The 18,966-nt window shown below is 46.0% G+C and overlaps 1 protein-coding gene across 1 annotated transcript in view; it reads left to right on the top strand.

Annotated features, from left to right (window-relative positions):
- The window catches only part of ARPC1B (actin related protein 2/3 complex subunit 1B), a 102,478-nt gene extending 86,494 nt beyond the window's left edge, over positions 1-15,984 (top strand). Inside the window, exons 9-10 of the mRNA XM_063934173.1 lie at positions 11,795-11,885; positions 14,061-15,984. Of these exons, the coding sequence (XP_063790243.1) occupies positions 11,795-11,885; positions 14,061-14,099 (130 nt within the window). The 3' untranslated portion in view covers positions 14,100-15,984. The remainder of the gene's footprint in view (positions 1-11,794; positions 11,886-14,060) is intronic.
- Positions 15,985-18,966: the final 2,982 nt, after the last annotated feature.

Here is an 18,966-nt window from a genome sequence, read left to right as displayed (position 1 = left end):
AATCTGGATTCGACCTATTCAAATCCAGTGCCTTTTCTGATATTATTTTGGCCTGTTTTCGACAATGCCGATTTGACTTTAAAAAAAGTTGGATCGGCATTGTTGAAAACGGGCAAAAACCTGTCGGAAATTGAACCGACACTAATTGAATATACCCAATAGAAGACAAGTTAGACGAGACATGCTTCACCTGAAACTCTCTCCCTGGGTCCTCACACCTGCTCTTCCTACACCTCACCATCTTCCCGACTCCTACCGCTGCCATCGGGTTAGGTCCGCAGAATCGGGGAGCACTCTTGGAGCTCCCGCAGATTGCGGCCTACCTGTCCCCCGGAAGCCGCGGCCTCAATTTCACCTACCCGGCGGTGCTCGTGGGGGCCATTCAAGCTGCTCTGGCCTCCGCTCGCGGCATCGGAGCCCCGCTACTACTGCCGCCGCCTCCTACAACAGCACCCGTACTGGGCTGCAGCTATCTCCCCCTGCCCAGACTGTGCCGCCCGGATGGCGGGCCGCGCATCCCCGCTGACGGCGGCCATCTTCTATACGGGCTCTGCCGCATCTTCCTGCCTGAGACCCGGGGCTGTCAGCTGTGAGTGCCGGGTAACGTGTCCTGCACTCCTGAAGCCCTCTGCTGCTGTGAGCGTGGTGGATGTCCCCTGCTTCTTGAAATCTACACCACAACTGTCAGGGCCGTTGCCCGCGGGGACTGCCGCTGACCGCAACCCAGTATAAGCTGCCTAGAAGTGAGGGTATCTGTGCACGGTGCTGTTTGGAGATCTCCGCTTCAGCCTGTCGGCATCCAAAGGTGAGGTGCATCTATTAAGTGGCCCCTGCCCTAGACCTTGGGACTCCATCTTCACTTCCCACATTACCCGCTTGTAACGTAGTCCCTTCGGTGCTCAGGCGCACTCGTCCTGCATTGCTCCTGACAAGCCCTCATGCTCCACTGATCACACCTCAACCTTGCCCTCCAGTGGTCCTCTTTCGGAGCAACCTTGCTTCTTCGCTTCCACCAACTATTCCAGCATTTTTTGTTTAACCCTCTCTACTACGACTCAACTGCCGGGGTACAACCATGTCTAAATCCTAGAAACCGTGCGGGAACGGATATCACCCAACATTTCCCTAAAAACGACAAAGGTGATAAGTCCTCCTTGCTCTCAGGCCCTCCTTCTCCTAGCCTATCCTCGTCAGATAAGGATGACCCGTCTTCCGCACCTGCTCTGTCAACCAAAGAATATATCCTAGCTTTGAAATCGCTTATTATGGACTTTAAAGAATCGCTGGAATCCAAGTTGGACAGAGCGGTCATCTCAATCAGATCAGACGTTTCAGCCTTATCTTCTCGAACCTCTAAATTGGAATCCAGACAAGATACTATTCAAAAGGAACACATAGAGAATGTCAGGGATATCGATCACCTTATCCAAGACATATCGGAGCTCCGCGCCAAAAACGAGGATTTGGAAAATCGTGAAAGGAGAAATAATCTCCGAATCCGCAATATGCCGGAGTCTATTCTCCCAGCGGCCCTTGAGGCCTACTTGCAAAAGCTATTCTTCACCCTCGTGCCGAGCCTGGGTCCTCGGGAAATGCCCTTGGAAAGGGCTCATAGGGCCCTCCGACCGAGACCGCGTGATGGTGATCCTCCTAGAGATGTTATCATGTGCTTCCTTGGCTTCAAGGATATAGAACTGGTTCTTCTCCCGACTCGGGGTAAACCGCACATATTGTTTGAAAATTCCAAGTTGCAGTTTTTTCAAGATCTTGCTCCCTCTACAATACCCAAAAGACAAGAACTTAGGGAATTAACCTCCGCGCTCCGCACGCGTGGGATCCAATATCGATGGGGATTTCCCTTTAAGCTTCAGGTTGAGTACAACGGCAAAATGATCATCATCAAGGACCCAAGAGAGGGTGGGGACTTTTTGTCACATTTGGAGGACTCTGACCCCCCCACCGGGCCGAATCCCGACTCCCGACCAGCCTAAGTGTTCTCGCATCTGAGGTTATGTGTACACTTCACTTGTTGTCTTGTTCTAGCTGCCATGCTGAATGTTTGAACTGTTCCAGTTTATTGTTCTGATTATTGCTGAATGACTACCGTATATTGCCTGCCCTTTTTTCATCAGCCTGTTTTCCTTGTTTTGTACATTATTCTCTCGTGGCTGTTTCTGGTTTAATGGCATAACTTAGACATACTACTGCGTTGCGCTTATTTATATTTCTGCGCAAGTTGTGTATTTTTTCTTAACCTGTTCTGATCCAAGCTGTATTGCTAATGATATCTCGGCTAAGCAGCTCACGCAATACTCAGTGTTGCACCGTCACTGTTCTTGCTCACGTTATGTTCACATGCACACCCCAGGATTTGTTGCTGAGATTCATGGTAACTTTGCTGTTAATTACACTGCAGTATTACTATTAATGCTACCAACGTTGGGCCCCGCCCACTAGTTTGACATTTGTTTAGTCGCTTTAGATGCTACTGTCCTCCTACTCTTGCATTCACTAAATCACCACTGGAGGGACAAGTTCTTCCATCACCTTCACCTACCCCACAAGCTTGCATTATTGATCTTTAGTCTTTTGGGCCGCCCCTCCACCTTTTTTTTTTTTCTTCTCGTGGAGGGAGTACGGACGACACCCGATACTCCTCCACCTCGGATCAGTCGATCCTAATCACTGTGCTTGCTTCTCTCCGCTGGTCGTGAGGAACCCCTGCACAGGCTCCTCCCCTCTTTCTCTAAGTACTTGTTTCCCCCTTTCCTCTCTCTCTCTTTCTCCCCACCGGCGAGTCGGGGTCCTTTCTTTAACTCCTCCCCCCGCCCACTTCTTCCTCCCCCACCTTTTTTTTCTTTTCTTTTTTCCTTTTTCTTCTTTCCTCCCCCCCCCCCCCCCTCCTCTCATTAAGCAACACTCACGATGCCCTTGGTATTGGCGTCTCTGAACGTCAAGGGTCTCAATACCCCTCAGAAACACTCTTCCCTGTTCCGTTCTCTCCAATCTCTTAAAGCGGGAATAGTATTTATTCAGGAGACTCACTTTAAATCCCCGACACATCCAACCCTGACCACCAAACGCTACCCAACAGTTTTCTATTCTTCCAGCCAATCGAAACACAATGGGGTGGCCATTTTGATAAGCTCCAAAATCCCATTTACCCTACACTCGACCCATACGGATACTGACAGACGCTATGTCATCCTGACTGGCACACTCGGACATCTGGAATGCACGATCACCACTGTTTACGCCCCCAATTCCGGACATCCCTCCTTCTTTAACTCCTTTTTCTCTGAATTGTCTAAAGTCAGAAAAGGATATTTAATACTAGGGGGAGACTTCAACACCGTCCCAGACCCCGGCCTTGATAAATCTACTTGTCCATCCCGCCCACAGCGTGACTCCTCCTCCAGATCCCTAAATAAACATATCCGCGAATCCGGCCTTTTCGATGTTTGGTGAGCCCTCAACCCCACAGCTAGGGACTATACCTTTTTCTCAAACTCACACCAATCGTACTCTCGAATTGACCTTTTTTTTTGCGGCACCCTGGTCTCCAAACACATTTCAGATTCGTCTATTGTCACTAACCCTTGTTCGGACCATTCCATCATCACCGCCACTTTTGAATTTCTCGACACTCCAACAACTCGTTCCAATAGGCGATTAAACAAAACACTTTTGAAGATCCCTAAGTTCCAAGAAAAATTAATCTTGCTATTGCTGACTATTTTTCTTTAAATATCACTGACTCCTCCTGTACTCCATTAATTTGGGAAGCTCATAAAGCTGTAATTAGAGGACACATCATTAGCTATGCGTCACATAGAAACAGGGAACATAAGCAGAAAATATCGTCCCTCACAGACGAGGTCCACAGTCTGGAATCTCAACATAAACAAAGACCCTCGCGCCCTCTCTACACACAACTCTCGACCGCTAGGGCGGCCTTAAATGCCTTACTAGCCGAAAAAACTGAGCATTCTCTTTGTTGGCTAAAACAAAAATTTAACGAGAAGAGTAACAAAGCTGACACACTACTGTCCAATAGACTGAAAGCTCGGAAAGCGCACACTGCTATACCGGCTATAAAAGATGACGCCGGCTCTCTCCAATATAGCCCTGCCGCTATCAACTCTCTCTTTAAGACTTACTATGAACGGCTCTACAATTTTTACCTGAAACCTCACCTCCTTTGGACTCGACCCATCCAACGATCTCTGACTATTTAACATCCTCAGACCTGCCTTGTATCGACCCAAGCACTTCCTCGGACCTCGATAGACCTATCACCACTGAAGAAATCGATCTTGCAATCAAAAGCCAAAAACCGTCCAAAGCACCAGGCCCGGACAGCTTCCCGATGTCTTACTACAAAACTTTTAAATCCGCACTGCTCCCCCACCTCACTACAGTATTCAATCTTATACTAGACGGTTCTCCCTTTTACTCCCACACCACTAAAGCTACTATCACTGTGCTCCCGAAACCCGATAAAGACCCCCAACTACTCTCTAATTATCGGCCTATCTCACTTTTGAATTCCCACCGGAAAATCTTTGCCAAAATACTAGCTAGTAGACTTAATCCTATTCTCTCCTCGCTAATACACGATGATCAGGTGTGGGCTTTGTCCCGTCCAGACAGGCACTTGACAATACTAGACGTGTTATCGATATCATTCATCACATTAATTTTGACAAAATCCCATCTCTGGTGCTTGCACTGGACGCGGAGAAAGCCTTCGACAGGGTCTCCTGGCCCTTTATGCTGCAGACTCTGCAGCGTTTTGACTTTCAAGGCACATTTCTCCAGGCCATACAGGCCTTGTACCAAAACCCCTCGGCCTCGGTACTTTCTAACGGCTTATTGTCAGATCCCTTCAAAATTTCAAACTGAACGCGACAAGGATGCCCGTTATCTCCTCTCATCTTCGCACTTGTGATCGAACCCCTCGCAAATCGCATCCGGGCCAATCCTGACATTTCCGGGGTCTCTGTCAACCATATCCAATACACCATTTCCCTATTTGCTGATGACATTCTTCTCACGCTGACAAACCCGACTATTTCTCTCCAGAATCTCTTCCGGGAACTATCCATCTACGGCAACGTCTCGGGATATAAAATTAATCCGACGAAATACGAAGCCCTCTCCTTACATATTACAAAACTCACTAAGTCTCACTTACAATCGAATTTTGACTTTTCCTGCCGCAGACACTCACTCCGATACCTAGGGGTCTTCATTACTAAATCCTACAGCTCTCTCTACCGTGCCAGCTATCATCCGCTCATCACCTCTATCCTCCAAGATGTCCATCGATGGGAATCACACTATCTCTCATGGGTAGGACGACTCAATGCCATAAAAATGAATACTCTCCCCAAACTCCTATATCTATTCCAGACGCTCCCAATTCAGATCCCTTTCCCGAACTTTTAGCACCCTTCAATCTTCACTGTGTAAATTCATTTGAAACCACAAAAAGCCAAGAATCCGACGGGATATCTTAGCCAAGCATTCTCAGAATGGCGGCCTGGGCCTCCCCATCCTCCAGCGTTATTTCAACGTGACTAGGATGAGTAAATTGGTCGCCTGGCACGCCCCGAGGCACACTAAAAGGTGGGTCGACTTAGAAAGTGATCTAGTAGGTGTCCCTTCGATTTCATACCTACCTTGGCTTCCTCGAAAACATTACCCTCAATTTCGCCACCCTTCACCCACAATAGAACTAACACTTAGAAATTGGCAGAGCCTGAACAAAAAATGTAAACTATCTACTTACCCCTCTCCTTTGACTCCCATATGGAACAATTCAGCATTCCCCCCGGGGCTATCTCAAGGAATGGCCCACCCCTGGATCACTGCAGGTGTCACTAGAATCCACCATCTTACTGGGACTCATGCTATCAAATCATTTTCCAACTTGCAAAACACATATGATTTGCCCATCTCTCTGTTTCTGTTTTATCAATATCTACAAATCCGTCATTTTATCTCCTCTCTCCAGTTATCATGCCCACTACCGGTTCCCTCTCCTCTTGAGAGACTCTGCATTTATAGCCCCACTGGTAGAGGCACTATTTCTCTCTTATATAAATCCATCCTGAACTCCGAACCTTCCCCTCTCGAATCGCACGAGCTGGCTTGGGAATCAGATCTTGGGCAACGCCTTGAAGAAGTGGAGTGGGACACAATTCGCGCCGCAAACGCGCGATGCTCCATCAGCATGGCTATTCGCGAGAACTCATACAAAGTATACACAAGATGGTACTTAGTACCGGACCGTTTGCACAGAATCTACCCCGACGCCTCCAACCTTTGCTGGAGGAATTGCGGCCAAGTTGGCACATTCTACCATATCTGGTGGTCCTGTCCAATTATTACTAAATACTGGGCGATGGTCTGTACGCTCTCCACTCAATTAATCGATCTGATAGCGCCTCTCTCACCCGCTAACCTTCTCCTTTGTTCCCCACCCGACTGCATCTCTAGAGACTTGCAAAAACTGATCCTCCATATCTTTTGCGCTGCCAAATACCAAATAGCACGTAATTGGAAAAGCCCCAAAGCACCTAACCGCCAAGCACTAATGAACAGGATTTGGTTTATCGCAAACATGGAATACATCACCAGCCTCCAACACAACACGGTACGAAAATTCCACTCTATCTGGCTCCCCTGGTACAGGTACCATAATCACCCCCTCCCAGGTCTGCACTAAATATGGGTCCCGATTATTAATTAACCTCTTTATCTCCCCCACCCCCCTTTTTTTTCTCCTCTCCCCCCATCTTCCTTTTTACCTGGCCCCAACTCGTAGAAGGATTCTTTTCCCTTTCTCTTCCCCCTCCTCATCTTTTGATCTTTCTTCTTTTTCTCTCCCTTTCCACCTACTATGCTTGCCCGTCTTGCTAAATACTTTTCAACTTCACTACAACACAGATCTCACCGGGCTCACACCGTTTTTATTTATTTTACATTTTTTAATTCTTTCTTTTATTTTTCATATTCTATCTTATTATTTACTAAAAATTATTTTTATGTTATATCTCAAATCTCCAGGCTAGGTGATGTACTACTATATACTCACCTCCTTTTATTATTTTCTTGGAGAATACTTATGCATCTGTTTTTTCTGTTGGCCTTCCAAATAAAAATTCATGATTTAAAAAAAAAAAAAAAGAAGACAAGTTAGACAACCAACTGGGTTAATCTAAGACATTATGGAATGGCAAAATCAAGAACTAGCCAAGATGGAATATAACAACTCACACCAAAAGGAAACTATTGGTCTGGACAGTCCCTTTCCTCTATAATTTAGCACAAAGGGCTAATTAAGCACAAATGGGGGATCCCTCCATCCCCCAATAATCACTGCCAGCAGGCCCGCATGGAAAGCCTGGGTGCTCTGTGTTCACCTTCATGAATACAGGTCCAGAAGCTGGTATGACAAAATAAACCTGAAACAAAAGGATTAAGGGCCAGGAAATTCTAAAGTCCATTCATGTGATTAGAAAGGACCTGCAGAGGATGATTAATCTGGATCTGTTTACCCTACTGATATTTTACTAATGGAAGGGTAGTATTGTAAAGTCAAGATTAGCAGTGGATGTTTGTTGTGTCCATGGCCTGAGCGAACTGTTATAACTTAAGATGTGGACCCAGTACAGTACACTACAATTGATTGAAGGTGGCTTAACCCAGGGAACAGAGTCTAATACTAACCATGATGGTTAAACTATCGTGGCCCTCAGTCTTGTCTTAGAGGTTGGCAGCTGAACATAGAATGGGGGGTATTCTGTAATCAGTGGTCAAGACTGACAAGGTGCAGTTTCGGAAAAGGATTGTGACCGAGATCACCGTTTTAAAAAAATGGATTAGCATGGCCATATTTTACAGGTATGTTTCAGGCTACAATTACTCCTGTAAATGGGTGGTTTTGAGTCTGTTCTGTTTTTTTCAATTGCGACCGTATTCCGGTCCGTGTTTGCAAAATGTACATACACCATTGTTTTTGAAGAGATTTGTCATTTCTTATCAAAAGTGCAACCTTTTCATTTATGTTTAAATATTACCAAAGAAAGGGTCATATGTTTGTTTGTTTTTTAAACTACTAGCTTTTTCCCTACGGCTTCACCGCGAGGAAATATTAACGCAATAAGACTATTTTCATTGTACTCATCTTCAAGTTTAAGTTCACTACCCAACCCCCAACAGAATTAGATACATAGCCTATATGTTAACGGACAGTCTAAGTAACATATCAATTTTAAAAAAGCTTAGCGACCTAGAAAACTATGGATTTGACACTGTCAGTCTTGTTGGACATTTTATTTTTCTCCCCTTCTTACCCCCCATGCTGAAACGGCATCGGGAGTGTCAATATTCATCTCAGCGACCCCCGAAAACTATGGATTTTTCCATTTCACCCCCTTCCCAACCCCACCCCTAGGGGTGCTAGGGGTGTCTTACCCCCACAATATTTTTTTCCATATTGTAAGTCATATGTGTTCCAAGTTTGGTGTAAATTGCTTTTGGTGTAAATTGCTCCAGGCATTCCAGAGTTATGCTGGAATATATGTACACACATATATCCATTTTTATATATATATATAGAAGATAGATAGATTATATGGTTAACCCATAAAATTAGATTTTTTTTATTTATTTTTTTAACAACAAGTACAGTATGTTGGTTATGTGTAATGGTTTTATTTGTTAAATGAGAAATGTTCTATTGTAAGTAATGAGATTATAATGGGTGATTTTGCAAACATGCTGCTGGTGAGGTGGTGCATTTGAAACTTCTATTTTGGGGAAAATTCTGACAATTCATGTGTGTTTGCAAACACGAATCTTGGTAAATTTCTGTGTTCTGTTGTTTTCTATTAAAAGTACTTCAGAGTTTGGCCAATGGGGTATTTGATTTGCGATTACACCCGTGTTTTAAACTTCTGTTTGAGCCAACACTCCTGTGTTTTGTCTTCAGTTAATTTCCGTTATTGAAAAATTGACCAAACACTGAGCTCAGTAAATGTACCACTTTGCCTCTGTCTCTCCTGACACCCTATCTCTTGCTCCCCTCTCGCTGCCTCTCCGTGACCCCTCTCTCTCTCACTCCCTCCCTGACCCCTCTTTTTCTCTCAATCCCTCTTTTTCACTGGCATCCTCTCTCTCACTCCTACACCCTCTCTTCCCTTAGACCATGGGTCTTCAACCTGCGACCCTCCAGCTGCTGTGGAACTACACATCCCAGCATGCCCTGCCTCAGTTTTAGCATACCTTAATAGCAAAACTGTGGCAGGGCATGCTGGGATGTGTAGTTTCACAGCAGCTGGAGGGCCACAGGATGAAGACCCATGCCTTAGACCTTCTCTTTCTCCCTGACACACACATACTTTCTCTCTCCCCCCCTCCCTCCCTCCAACTTCTTCTCCCTGACCATCTCTCTCTCCCTGACACCATCTCTCTCTCTCTCTCTCTCTCTCTCTCTCTCTCTGACACCCTTTCTCTCTGTCACCCTCTTTATCTGCCTCGCTCTTCTCTTTTTCTCCCTGATACCATCTCCCTCTCTCTCTCTCTCTCTCTCTCTCTCTCTCTCTCCCTCTTCCTCCCTCCCTCCCTCCCTCCCTCCCTCACACCCTCTTTATCTCTCTCACTCCTTTCATCCTCTCCTGCTCCACCAAGGGGCAAAGTAGTGACAACAGTGGGGTGCAAAGTCATTGGTGAGGGCCCCAATACCTTCTTTGCCCTGGAGCCCCCACTACCATTAATCCGGCCCTGATTCTCAGGAAGAATATCAATGAGAGAGAAACATAGAATTTGATGACAGATAATAACCATTTGCCCCATCTAGTCTACCCTTTTAGGGTGTGGTTATTAGGGTTAGGGGTTAGAGTTGGATTAGGGGTTTTGGTTAGGGTATTAGTGTTAGAGTTCGGATTGTTAGGGTTAGGGTATTCGTGTTAGGGATTAGGGGTTAGGATTAAGTGTGAGGGTCAAATTATTAGTGATGAGTATTGTGTTTAGGGTTAGGATTAAAACTAATAATAATTTTATTTATAGAGCGCACTTTCTCAAATGGGACTCAAGGCACTTAAGGATGAGCATTTAGGTAATAGTATTAGGGTATTAGGATTAAGGGTGAGGGTTAGGGTATTAGGGAGAGAGGTAGGGTATGTGGACAGATACTCACGGCAAGGTCACCGAGGGCAAGTGTCCAGGGTGGAGTGCAGGAGCCGTAAAGGAAAGTGGTGTAGCAAGCATTATCTCCTTGCAATGTCCAAGCAGGGTGCCCAGCAAGTAGTGTCCAGGACATGGAGAAATTGACAGTGAGAGACTCAAAAATTGTGTGGATAACAAATCTCAACCAAAATATTTGCAAGCTGGAGAAATACTTTCTGCTTCCTATTGATTCCCTATTTTTGGTGCAGAAAACAAACAAACAAACAAACAAACAGAAAAAAAACCTATAAAAGCAAAAAAAAAAAAAAAACTGAATGAAGAGTCGCCCTCACTACAAAGTACAACATTGATTTATTGTTTGTCAGCACAGATTCCAAAAGCCTTGCTTACTGCATTTAGCACAGGAGCTATGCAAACACATTATGTCTCACCGAAGTGGTGCTGCGGGGAGAGGATGTTCGGAGTAGGCACCACCGGGGAGGGTGAGGCTGCTGGGGTGGGACGATTAGGTTTAGAAGGGAGGGTTATGGGGCCATTGGGGGAAAGTAAGTATACTTACCTTCCCCTGTTGGGATTCTGATCATCGGGATACCACGGTCGGTATTCTGGCCGCCGGCATCCCAACCGCCGACATTTCAATCCCAACCCGTTTCTGTTAGTGGATATGTTCATGAGCCATTTCACTCATATGCCACATCACTGCCCCAGACCACCGAGTGAACACCTCTGCCTGTGTTTCAGGCAAAGGCGATCGCATCTCACTGTGCGCAGGCACAGTAGGGCTCCTGCGCATGCGCACTGGGCACAAATACTTCAGTATGTGATCGCATCACTGATGCGATTCATACTGAATAAGGCCCCATGTCCCTTTCTGGGACACTGCTAATATCAGAGCTCAATTCTCATCTCCCAGTTCACTTCACAAGAGAAGCCATCTCTGATAGTGTCCGCTCACTGCATAGCTCAGCTGTGCCTCTGGGGGCAAAATGGGAGCACAGGAGAGATAGATCATATCAGTGTGGGGCATTACTGAGAGACAGAAACTTCCGCCTACAGTATATGCTAATGAGTTCCTATTCTCAGGCTGGGCAACAGGCTGGACATAATTGCTCAGCAACTAATTCCGGGAACTTGGTAGACCACTTATGACTTAGGTCCGGGGCACCCTAAGCATATGGGCCCCGTAGCAGTAGCACCTCTTGCACCCACTATAGTTACGTCCATGCATGTACCGTACCGTTGTACATGCAGCAATCCAGTGGGACAATTCAATGGAAGACGGCCAGGAGCAATGGATGTTATTTAGATCCACGTTGGAACGATATATCGCACAGTTTATCTTATAGTGTGTATCCAGTTTAAGAGGCACCCACAGAAAATGTAACATCATTATCAATATACAGAGGAGTACTAACCTGTTGCTGGACTGACTAGTTCTGCTCATATTTCACTGTCCTTATATTTTTGCCTTGGATCTCAGTCACAGTCCTTATACAGTATTGTCAGTTTGTATAGACTTCAATGGAGTATAGATCAGCTTATTATTGCTTTTGTTTATAAAACTGCATAAAATATATGTTCTATACATTCTTTACAGTCAAATTTCTGTGCTGAGTGGAGGGAAAGCAAAATGTTCCAAATTTTGTACGACTGGGATGGATGGAGGGATGTGCATTTGGGACGTAAAGGTGAGCCACATTTATGTATCTTCATGTTGATGTACTTGGTTTAATGCACCATCTGTCAGGCCATCGCTCAGCAAAGTTCATTCACATATGAAAAGATCATGGGCCTAATTCAGACCTGATCGCTCCTCCGCAAATTTGCAGAGGTTTGCGATCAGATTGTCGCCGCCCAGACAGAGTGAACACCTGCCCCGTGCAAGTCTGCATACGCCTTGCGAAAAGCTTTTCAAATGCCGGTCAGCTGCAAATCCGTTCGCAATTCACCATTGAATGTTTTTTCCAGTCTGTGCAGTCTGTGTATAGCCCAGGACCTACTCCTACAGTGTCATAGAATCAGGCTGATCGGGGCCAGAGCTGACGTCATACACCCTCCCTGAAAATGCTTGGGAACGCCTGCATTTTTACTGACACTTTCGGAAAACTGCCAGTTATCACCCCCCAAACATCCCCTTCCTGTCAATCAACTTGTGTGCGCTTAGCTATCAAAAAAGACGCAGGATTTTTTGCAGTTTGGCCATGCATGTGCGCACTAAGAACCATATGCGTGCGCAGTTGATCGATAATCGGCCTCCTTGCAAATTTGCACAACAGCGATGGGGGCTGAATTACCCCCCATGTTTTAAAGCGTGAGCCGATTGTCATGCAACTACACTGAATGAAAATCGTTCAGACCAATCGTTAATGTGCTGGAGTCCCTCCACCTGCACTACATTGCAAATTTATGATTGGTAGATTGTGCACATTATGGAACAGATGTATTAACCTGGAGAAGGCATAAGGAAGTGATAAACCAGTGATATGTACAAGGTGATAAAGGCGCCAGCAAATCAGCTCCAATATGTAAATTAACAGTTAGGATCTGATTGGCTGTTGCCTTTATCACCTTGCACATATCACTGGTTTATCACTTCCTTATGCCTTCTCCAGGTTAATACATCTGCCTCTATATTCTTTATTTCCCATTCTATGTACTCAACTGACCCCATGATATTATTGTGGACCGTATCTCTATGCAGATGACCTCCCTCCCCCTCTAGATGTGTGTATGTTGGAGGAGCACCTACAACATTTTACTATGGGGCCCAAAAATGTCTAGCTATACCTCTGTCTGTTCATTTATTATTGCATAGAACATAATTCATGGCCTTTATTTCATTTATTTCATATATACTTTGTGTAAATATTGACCCATCCTATATAACATCCAGGGAGATTTTCTTTTTGAAGATATAAATGTAACTTATTTTGTTACTATATATCTATTCAGTGGCATAACCACAACTTTGTGCGCCCCATTCAAACATACAGGTGGGGCCCCTGTCCCAGTGCTTCTTGAGAGAAACCTCTGCAGCAATGATTAATTTTATGCCCCATAATAGTGCCCTAGTTAATTTTTTGAACCATGGTAGTGCCTTAGTTAATATTATTCACTATAGTAGTGCCCTAGTTTATATTATGAACCATTGTAGTTCCCTAGTTTACATGATGTCACTTTGTAGGACTGCCAGTGCACATTATGCCACACAGTATCCCCACTTCATATTATGCCACATTGCAGTGCCCCCTGTTCATTCTGTGCCACAGTATAATGCCCTCCAGGTCACATTATGCTATGTTACAGTGCCCCAGTTCATATTATGCCACACTATAGTGCCTCCATTTCATATTGTGCCGCATTAAAATTCCCCAGTTCTTATTATGCCACATCACAGTACACCCTTACCATTATAACATCCACTACACACACCTCTAACTGAAAATGTAATGTTGTCACACAATTCAGGCTGGCCAATGGATCAGACCCAGTTGCTTAGCAGGCATATCTGGAAAAATGGTATGTAACTTTTTAACCTGGGCCCAGGCTATCCTACGCCTCCGGGCCCCATAGCAGTGGCACCCATTGCACCCACTATAGTTACGCCCATGTATCTATTGGTTCTAATATTTATTATTCTTTTTATACCGCTGTTTGCTTATAATGAAAATATGTACAGGCTAAGTCTTGTATTTATTATCATGGAAAATCACTGCCCGCAATCCACTGCTCTTAGATGTGATCCACATTCTTCCCTGAGATAATAGATGAGGATACTTGTGCAGTATAAAGGGCTTTTTTTTTCTTGAATCATAGTCTGTAGAAAAACATTTGAGAATTACATTTTCTACTTTCCTTTTTAGAGTCTGGAATCTGCAATGAAAAATCTGAAAATAATGTAACAGCTACAAGAAGACATCATGGTGGAGAAGGCGTGCTTACAGACTTCAAACTATTTTTATATGCATCAGTTCATTTTCTACAATGTTATTTCATCTTTCGCAGAAAATATAGTTTTGATATTTACTGCACAAGTAACTTTGTCATTTGTGTTAGTTAATAAGATGTTGGCTTCAGTAAGTCTAGCGCTAGACAATGAGAACATTTTGGTTGTTATGGGTTTCAGCAGATTTCTTCTACTTGTCTGGGTTTTTCAAAATATGATAACATTTCAGTTTAACCCTTAGAGTCAGGCGCAGCTGGCCTGACAGGCGCCGCAAAGCTGTTCTTGCTCCCCTCTCCGCCCTAAGGGGGCGCAGGGGCCTATCTCTCCTAATAGATGAAAAGAAAGAGAAAACCGAACCTTCAAAAGTTTGATGAGTTTGGGCGCAGTGTGCCTAAGAGGCTAGGAGTGTCACTACTGCACTCCACGCAGGCAGCCGGAAAACTGACTAGGGGGGTTTCGAAGAGCAGTAGTGACCATAGGCGTGCGCAGCACATTTTATTAGGGGGTGCACCATCGGAGGGGTGTGTCTAGAACCCCCTTTTGGGTATGTCTAGCACCATCTATTGATGGTCAACACAATATAAAATATCCACCCTTGTACCAATCCTAATAAAGCAGATGCATTGTCAGATGTTGTGTGCACCAAACAAACACCCCTGATAGCACTCACTTCAATTACACTGTTCCTCCTCAGCCTGGTCTGGCTCCCCCTCTCTTTCCCCTGCAAGCTGCAGCAGCTTACTTACAAGTCAGTCACTTACTGACAGTCGCAGACTAGTACTGCTGCTGCCGGAAAAACGAGTAACGTGTCACTGCTGCTGCCGACCGCCTGCCAGTATTGAATTTGTCTTCCTAAGAGGAACGCTGGCTGCATGCTGATCCTCATCAGTGGCTGGCATTGGCATAGCATAGAAGGAGAGAGGTGGGCGTGTGGCGGGTGTGACGGGTGGTTGTGTGAGCAGCATGATGTCATCACGTCACATCACGCTGTTTTTGTACATTGAGGTGGAGCCGGGAGTTTGAAAGCCGGTGGCAGTGGCACCCTTGATTAACCCAGGCGTCCGGTCAGTAATGCAGTCCTGACAGGGTGCAGCGCAGAGGGGACAGTAATCAGCCTGCTCGGCGATCGCTGCATCAGGCATGTGAGATCGGGGTGCCAGACATTAGGGGGTGCCTGTGCGCACCAGGCACCCCCCCTGCGCACACCTATGGTAGTGACCCACCTGGCCTCTCAGGCACACTGCGCCCAAACTCATCCGACTTTTGAAGGTTCGGTTTTCCTTTTATTTTCATCTATTGTTTATTTTGCTAATTTTATGAATGAAAATTACAAAGGTTGTGGATATTTTGCGGAAATATGTAGGTTGGTCCAGGGTGACCTCTCAGGCACACTGCTCCCAAACTTATACTCATGTTCGTGTTTTCTGTTTTTTGCTTCAGATTTTCTGCTGAGATGGCCCATAAAGCCTACCATTTCTCTCTTTGTACGTCCTAATGAAGGTCACTGATCACTTTACGAGCATTAGAATTGAGTTAATTAGGTGCTAATGATGATTTTCTAACAGTTGCCTGTCAGGCGCACTGCGTCTAAACCCAGGAGTCCCAGAGGTGCGCCTGACGGAGGGTTAATAACATGCTATGGCAATCAGACGTCTGCATACATCAGTGGTGATGAAATAAGCCTATTTGTCTTACAGATGTGCAAAGCTTGTATTTCATGAAACACATTAGTTACTGCTCAGCTCATTTAGACAGATGTTTGCTGTTAAGGAAAAACATTGCCGTGTTAGCTCTTTTCTTCAAAATTATCTCTAAATTTGGCAATAAAGAAATGAAAGAAACACTGTTTCATATGCACGGTCTTATTCCTGGATTGATTTACATAGATATAAGTAGAGTGGAGTGATGCACAGGGCCAGCTTAATCAGCGCAGTATAAATCATGGGATTGCATCAGTGGGGGATTTAGATGGGGGGCGATTGCCCCCTGTAACACACAGCCCCAGCCCCACCCATTTGCCTTTGACCCGGGACAACTCCAAGCGCAGCCCCACCCCGCTGTCTCAGCCCAACGTGGACTTTCAGGGACCCTGCTCAGCCCTGTATTGGTAAGCGCGGGAAGCAGGGTGAGTGGAGATAATGCTGGCGGAGCTGTCTGCTCAGAGCTGTGAGTGGGATGCAGGGGGTGCCGCGCCTTGACACGGGTATATAGTGCATGCTGCCACTGGCACACAGGAGCTGCTGCCCTGCTCAGAGAGTCATCTGTGCCGGGAGGCACAGGTGACTTTGCAGAGATCTGGACCACCAGTAGGGCATAGAAATTGTAGAATTAATTGGCTGGTACTTTATCTCAATCCACTTTATCTCCATCCAAGGATTAGTAAATAGACCCCCTAGTTCTTTGTCAGTCCTCAAAGGCGAGTTCTTGAGTCACCAGCACCAAACACCAATTAGAGGTGCAGCCCATGAGACAAAGTTTGCAAACATTATTACAACAGAATGTCATGGACGCTATTTCAAATACTTTAAAAAGAGCTTGTTTTGTTATAATTAGAAAGCACAGCTGAGATTTCCGTACATCTATGCTGCCAGGTTCAGGATGGAGTCCGCACAGTCCATCTTAGAAGCAATGGAAAGGTCTTTATCTCATGCTTACCTGCATGTCCCCATTCACGTGAGACATTAAAAAGTTTTCAGGTATTTCATCAGTATTTTCATTTCAAATGCCTGCCAGAACTTGTACCATCACACACTAGTGATGAGCACCGGAAATTTTTCGGGTTTTGTGTTTTGGTTTTGGGTTCGGTTCCGCGGCCGTGTTTTGGGTTCGAACGCATTTTGGCAAAACCTCACCGAATTTTTTTTGTCGGATTCGGGTGTGTTTTGGATTCGGGTGTTTTTTTCAAAAAACCCTAAAAAACAGCTTAAATCATAGAATTTGGGGGTCATTTTGATCCCAAAGTATTATTAACCTCAAAAACCATAATTTCCACTCATTTTCAGTCTATTCTGAATACCTCACACCTCACAATATTATTTTTAGTCCTAAAATTTGCACCGAGGTCGCTGGATGACTAAGCTAAGCGACCCTAGTGGCCGACACAAACACCTGGCCCATCTAGGAGTGGCACTGCAGTGTCACGCAGGATGTCCCTTCCAAAAAACCGTCCCCAAACAGCACATGACGCAAAGAAAAAAAGAGGCGCAATGAGGTAGCTGTGTGAGTAAGCTAAGCGACCCTAGTGGCCGACACAAACACCTGGCCCATCTAGGAGTGGCACTGCAGTGTCACGCAGGATGTCCCTTCCAAAAAAGCCTCCCCAAACAGCACATGACGCAAAGAAAAAAAGAGGCGCAATGAGGTAGCTGTGTGAGTAAGATAAGCGACCCTAGTGGCCGACACAAACACCGGGCCCATCTAGGAGTGGCACTGCAGTGGCACGCAGGATGGCCCTTCCAAAAAACCCTCCCCAAACAGCACATGACGCAAAGAAAAAAAGAGGCGCAATGAGGTAGCTGTGTGAGTAAGATAAGCGACCCTAGTGGCCGACACAAACACCGGGCCCATCTAGGAGTGGCACTGCAGTGGCACGCAGGATGGCCCTTCCAAAAAACCCACCCCAAACAGCACATGACGCAAAGAAAAAAAGAGGCGCAATGAGGTAGCTGTGTGAGTAAGATAAGCGACCCTAGTGGCCGACACAAACACCGGGCCCATCTAGGAGTGGCACTGCAGTGTCACGCAGGATGTCCCTTCCAAAAACCCTCCCCAAACAGCACATGACGCAAAGAAAAAAAGAGGCGCAATGAGGTAGCTGTGTGAGTAAGCTAAGCGACCCTAGTGGCCGACACAAACACCGGGCCCATCTAGCAGTGGCACTGCAGTGGCACGCAGGATGGCCCTTCCAAAAAACCCTCCCCAAACAGCACATGACGCAAAGAAAAAAAGAGGCGCAATGAGGTAGCTGTGTGAGTAAGATAAGCGACCCTAGTGGCCGACACAAACACCGGGCCCATCTAGGAGTGGCACTGCAGTGGCACGCAGGATGGCCCTTCCAAAAAACCCTCCCCAAACAGCACATGACGCAAAGAAAAAAAGAGGCGCAATGAGGTAGCTGTGTGAGTAAGATAAGCGACCCTAGTGGCCGACACAAACACCGGGCCCATCTAGGAGTGGCACTGCAGTGTCACGCAGGATGTCCCTTCCAAAAAACCCTCCCCAAACAGCACATGATGCAAAGAAAAAAAGAGGCGCAATGAGGTAGCTGTGTGAGTAAGCTAAGCGACCCTAGTGGCCGACACAAACACCGGGCCCATCTAGGAGTGGCACTGCAGTGGCACGCAGGATGGCCCTTCCAAAAAACCCTCCCCAAACAGCACATGACGCAAAGAAAAAAAGAGGCGCAATGAGGTAGCTGTGTGAGTAAGCTAAGCGACCCTAGTGGCCGACACAAACACCGGGCCCATCTAGGAGTGGCACTGCAGTGGCACGCAGGATGGCCCTTCCAAAAAACCCTCCCCAAACAGCACATGACGCAAAGAAAAAAAGAGGCGCAATGAGGTAGCTGTGTGAGTAAGATAAGCGACCCTAGTGGTCGACACAAACACCGGGCCCATCTAGGAGTGGCACTGCAGTGGCACGCAGGATGGCCCTTCTAAAAAACCCTCCCCAAACAGCACATGACGCAAAGAAAAAAAGAGGCGCAATGAGGTAGCTGTGTGAGTAAGATAAGCGACCCTAGTGGCCGACACAAACACCGGGCCCATCTAGGAGTGGCACTGCAGTGTCACGCAGGATGTCCCTTCCAAAAAACCCTCCCCAAA

This window comes from Pseudophryne corroboree, chromosome 7 (genome assembly GCF_028390025.1).
Source record: "Pseudophryne corroboree isolate aPseCor3 chromosome 7, aPseCor3.hap2, whole genome shotgun sequence".
Taxonomy (NCBI): Eukaryota; Metazoa; Chordata; class Amphibia; order Anura; family Myobatrachidae; genus Pseudophryne; species Pseudophryne corroboree.
The sequence above is the reverse complement of the archived record's forward strand: the minus strand, read 5'-3'. Positions and strand labels throughout refer to the sequence as shown.